General features: G+C 48.6%; 1 protein-coding gene across 1 annotated transcript in view; it reads right to left on the bottom strand.

Annotated features, from left to right (window-relative positions):
• Positions 1 to 3,584: 3,584 nt before the first annotated feature.
• LOC115148992 (procollagen-lysine,2-oxoglutarate 5-dioxygenase 2) overlaps positions 3,585 to 6,000 on the bottom strand; it is a 37,434-nt gene continuing 35,018 nt past the window's right edge. The window contains exon 3 of the mRNA XM_029691392.1: positions 3,585 to 3,806. Within this exon, the coding sequence (XP_029547252.1) occupies positions 3,666 to 3,806 (141 nt within the window). The 3' untranslated portion in view covers positions 3,585 to 3,665. The remainder of the gene's footprint in view (positions 3,807 to 6,000) is intronic.

Genomic DNA, 6,000 nt, shown 5'->3' with positions numbered 1-6,000 from the left:
CTCTCTCTCCTCCGCTCTCTCTCTCTCTCTCTCTCTCTCCTCCCTCCCTCTCTCTCTCTCCCTCTCTCTCTCTCCCTCTCCCCCTCTCTCTCTCTCTCAGATTTCAACAGGTCTGCACGGGTGGAAGGAGGTGTTTTTCCATATACGACTCTGGTTATAAATTGACTTCCTGTCATTTCCTTCTGAGTAAGTGCCTTAAATGAGGCTGTTATGTTTAATTAACTAAACGGACCAAAAAAAAAACAGTTTAGGCTATCGGAGGCGTCCATCTGTACTCTGAGATGGCTTTCTGCACCACATACAGTCCAAGGAAAACCACAGTCACAACTCTCTGATGTGATGGTATGCTGTTGTAAGTGGCAAGGCATCAGCACCTTGCTAGGGGTAATTATCCATCCTAGAAACCTCACAGAGAAGCTTAATGCACATTTAATGAGATCTCAGGCAACAGCAACACTATAGGAGCCAGCCAGTAACCCTAAACTACCCCTACCAGTCATACACTACCCCTACCAGTCATCACTACCCCCTACCAGTAACCCTACACTACCCCCTACCAGTCATACACTACCCCCTACCAGTAACACAACACTACCCCTACCAGTAACCCTACACTACCCCCTACCAGTCATCACTACCCCTACCAGTAACCCTACACTACCCCCTACCAGTAACCCTACACTACCCCCTACCAGTCATCCATAACACTACCCCCTACCAGTCATCACTACCCCTACCAGTCATCCATAACACTCCCCCTACCAGTCATCACTACCCCTACCAGTCATCCATAACACTCCCCCTACCAGTCATCACTACCCCTACCAGTCATCACTACCCCTACCAGTCATCACTACCCCTACCAGTCATCCATAACACTCCCCCTACCAGTCATCACTACCCCTACCAGTCATCCATAACACTCCCCCTACCAGTCATCACTACCCCTACCAGTCATCACTACCCCTACCAGTCATCCATAACACTACCCCTACCAGTCAACACTACCCCTAACAGTCATCCATAACACTACCCCTACCAGTCATCCACTACCCCTACCAGTAACCCTAACACTACCCCTACCAGTCATCACTACCCCTACCAGTCATCACTACCCCTACCAGTCATCACTACCCCCTACCAGTAATCACTACCCCTACCAGTCATCACTACCCCCTACCAGTAAACACTACCCCCTACCAGTCATCACTACCCCTACCAGTCATCACTACCCCTACTAGTCATCACTACCCCTACCAGTCATCCATAACACTACCCCTACCAGCCATCACTACCCCTACCAGTCATCACTACCCCTACCAGCAACCCTAACACTACCCCTACCAGTCATCAATACCCCCTACCAGTCATCACTACCCCTACCAGTCATCACTACCCCTACCAGTCATTACTACCCCCTACCAGTCATCACTACCCCTACCAGTAATCACTACCCTACCAGTCATCACTACCCCTACCAGTCATCACTACCCCTACCAGTCATCCATAACACTACCCCTACCAGTCATCACTACCCCTACCAGTCATCACTACCCCTACCAGTCATCCATAACACTCCCCCTACCAGTCATCACTACCCCCTACCAGTCATCCATAACACTACCCCTACCAGTCATCCATAACACTCCCCCTACCAGTCATCACTACCCCTACCAGTCATCCATAACACTACCCCTACCAGTCATCCATAACACTACCCCTACCATTCATCACTACCCCTACCAGTCATCACTACCCCCTACCAGTCATCACTACCCCTACCAGTCATCACTACCCCCTACCAGTCATCACTACCCCTACCAGTCATCACTACCCCTACCAGTCATCACTACCCCTACCAGTCATCCATAACACTACCCCTACCAGTCATCACTACCCCTACCAGTCATCACTAGCCCCTACCAGTCATCACTACCCCCTACCAGTCATCACTACCCCTACCAGTCATCACTACCCCTACCAGTCATCACTACCCCCTACCAGTCATCACTGCCCCTACCAGTCATCACTACCCCCTACCAGTCATCACTACCCCCTACCAGTCATCACTGCCCCTACCAGTCATCCATAACACTACCCCTACCAGTCATCACTACCCCTACCAGTCATCACTAGCCCCTACCAGTCATCACTACCCCTACCAGTCATCACTACCCCCTACCAGTCATCACTACCCCTACGAGTCATCACTACCCCCTACCAGTCATCACTACCCCCTACCAGTCATCACTACCCCTACCAGTCATCACTACCCCCTACCAGTCATCACTACCCCTACCAGTCATCACTACCCCTATCAGTCATCACTACCCCTACCAGTCATCACTACCCCTACCAGTCATCACTACCCCCTACCAGTCATCACTACCCTCTACCAGTCATCACTACCCCTACCAGTCATCACTACCCCTACCAGTCATCACTACCCCCTACCAGTCATCACTACCCCTACCAGTCATCCACTACCCCTACCAGTCATCACTACCCCCTACCAGTCATCACTACCCCTACCAGTCATCCACTACCCCTACCAGTCATCACTACCCCTACCAGTCATCCATACCACTACCCCTACCAGTCATCACTACCCCTACCAGTCATCACTACCCCTACCAGTCATCACTACCCCTACCAGTCATCACTACCCCTACCAGTCATCCATACAGGAACCAGACAGTAACTCTACCAGTCATCCATACAGTCATAATGTGGAGGTAACTGAATATTCACACTTTTGGCTCACAGCAGGAGTGGTTAAGATTTGTTTAAGGGACATCTGGGTCCAATATGGAGAAACTAGAAGCCCTAACCTTTCAATGACCCCACAGCCTTAGTGGACAGATTCCCTTCTTCTAGGAAAACAAGACACTGGATATTCTAACACAAAGTACCAATGCATATTGCATAAGATAAGGAGTAAGATGAACATGGTCCAATTGACTGCTTTAGGTAACTAGTGATTTAGACATTTCAAATCATATTTTATTTGTCACATGTTTCGTGAAATGCTTACTTACAAGTCCTTAACCAACAATGCAGTTCAAGAAATAGAGTCCCCCCTCTTCAAAGTGTTTCCTTTCAAATGGTATCAAGAATATGCATATCCTTGCTTCAGGTCCTGAGCTACAGGCAGTTAGATCTGGGTATGTCATTTTAGGCGAAAACTGAAAAAAAGGGTCCGGTCCTTAAGCGGTGAAAATATTTACTAAATAAATACAATAAAATACAGGGGGTACCGGTACTGAGTCAATGTGCGGGGATACAGGTTAATTGAGGTAATTTGTACATGTAGGTAGAGTTAAAGTGACTATGCATAGATAATAAACAGAGAGTAGCAGCAGTGTAGAAAACAAAGGGGGGTGTTCATTTAAGTAGTGTCCGCTTAGTTGTTCAGCAGTCTTATGGCTTGGGGGTAGAAGCTGTTAAGGAGCCTTTTGGTCCTAGACTTGGCGCTCCGGTGCCACTTGCCCGCGCGGTAGCAGAGAGAACAGTCTATGACTAGGGTGACTGGAGCCTTAGACAATTTTTTGAGCCAACTGAGGTCCTACATTTGAAGCATTTCAATCTTAAAGTAATACATTTCTCCGCCCCTCAGTAGTGTGTTGTACAGCACAGTCCAGGTCATCCTACGGTAGCCGATTCTCCTACCTGTCGACAAACAGCACCACCAGGTCTTCTTGGTCACTCAGTCCCTCCATGGCTTCCTTCAGAAGTCTCACCTTCTGTCCTCCTCCAATGGAGCGCCCCACGTCCCCACCCTTCCACTCCTCTCCCATGCCCAGGACCTGAGGCAGAGAGATAGGGGACATGTCAGGGTCAGGGGTTAGAGATCAGGGGTTAGGGGCTAAGGGTCAGGAACCCCTGTGGGTTCCATCAATGCTCGTATCACTGGCTGAGGACTGAGCCCTGGCTGAGGATTGAGGACTGAGGCCTGGCTGAGGTTTGAGGACTGAGCCCTGACTGAGGACTGAGCCCTGGCTGAGGACTGAGCCCTGGCTGAGGACTGAGCCCTGGCTGAGGACTGAGCCCTGACTGAGGACTGAGCCCTGACTGAGGACTGAGCCCTGACTGAGGACTGACATTTATGTTATGCAAAGTCAGATTCAGTAAGGTTCTACAAGGGCTTTGCCCCAGGAATCCTCTGATGACAGCTAACAAGTTTCCCATAGCCTCAAGTCTACATCTGGTTGCCCTGAAAGGTTATTACTTCTTATTTCATAGTTCAATCAGTTCATTATTTGAGGATGAGGTTGAGCAGTAGTAAAATAATTACAAGAATAAATATGTCTTGTAGGTAATATCCTGTTTTGCATAATTAAAGAAAGACAACGCCTAATCAATGTGGTAGAACTAAACGAGAAAGACGGTGCATGGTAGAACTAAACAAGAAAGACGGTGCATGCCAGAACTAATCGAGAGAGACGGTGCATGCCAGAACTAATCGAGAGAGACGGTGCATGGTAGAACTAAACGAGAGAGAGATGATGAATGTTAGAACTAAACGAGAGAGAGGCGGCGCGCATGGTAGAACTAAACGAGAGAGGCGGTGCATGGTAGAACTAAACGAGAGAGACGGTGCATGGTAGAACTAAACGAGAGAGAGATGATGAATGTTAGAACTAAACGAGAGAGAGGCGGCGCGCATGGTAGAACTAAACGAGAGAGGCGGTGCATGGTAGAACTAAACGAGAGAGACGGTGCATGGTAGAACTAAACGAGAGAGACGGTGCATGGTAGAACTAAACGAGAGAGACGGTGCATGGTAGAACTAAACGAGAGAGACGGTGCATGGTAGAACAAAACGAGAGAGATGGCGCATGGTAGAACTAAACGAGAGAAACGGCACATGGTAGAACAGAACGAGAGAGACGGTGCATGGCAGAACTAAACGAGAGAGGGACAGTGAATGGTAGAACAAAACGATAGAGAGAGACGGCGCATGGTAGAACTAAACGAGAGAGACGGTGCATGGTAAAACTAAACGAGAGAGAGACGGCGCATGATAGAACTAAACGAGAGAGACGGTGCATTGTAGAACTAAACGGGAGAGAGACGCTGAATGTTAGAACGAAACAAGAGTGAGGCGGTGCATGGTAGAACTAAACGAGAGAGACGGTGCATGGTAGAACTAAACGAGAGAGGGACGGTGCATGGTAGAACTAAACGAGAGAGACGGTGCATGGTAGAACTAAACGAGAGAGACGGTGCATGGTAGAACTAAACGAGAGAGACGGTGCATGGTAGAACTAAACGAGAGAGACGGTGCATTGTAGAACTAAACGAGAGAGACGGTGCATGGTAGAACTAAACGAGAGAGACGGTGCATGGTAGAACTAAACGAGAGACGGTGCATGGTAGAACTAAACGAGAGAGACGGTGCATTGTAGAACTAAACGAGAGAGACGGTGCATGGTAGAACTAAACGAGAGAGACGGTGCATGGTAGAACTAAACGAGAGACGGTGCATGGTAGAACTAAACGAGAGAGACGGTGCATGGTAGAACTAAACGAGAGAGACGGTGCATGGTAGAACTAAACGAGAGAGACGGTGCATGGTAGAACTAAACGAGAGAGACGGTGCATGGTAGAACTAAACGAGAGAGACGGTGCATTGTAGAACTAAACGAGAGAGACGGTGCATGGTAGAACTAAACGAGAGAGACGACGCATTGTAGAACTAAACGAGAGAGACGGTGCATGGTAGAACTAAACGAGAGAGACGACGCATGGTAGAACTAAACGAGAGAGACGGTGCATGGTAGAACTAAACGAGAGACGGTGCATGGTAGAACTAAACGAGAGAGACGGTGCATGGTAGAACTAAACGAGAGAGACGGTGCATGGTAGAACTAAACGAGAGAGACGGTGCATGGTAGAACTAAACGAGAGAGACGGTGCATGGTAGAACTAAACGAGAGAGACGGTGCATTGTAGAACTAAACGAGAGAGACGGTGCATGGTAGAACTAAACGAGAGAGA

Source organism: Salmo trutta, chromosome 2 (genome assembly GCF_901001165.1).
Source record: "Salmo trutta chromosome 2, fSalTru1.1, whole genome shotgun sequence".
In the NCBI taxonomy this organism is placed as follows: domain Eukaryota; kingdom Metazoa; phylum Chordata; class Actinopteri; order Salmoniformes; family Salmonidae; genus Salmo; species Salmo trutta.
This window is presented reverse-complemented; position numbering and strand designations above follow the sequence as displayed.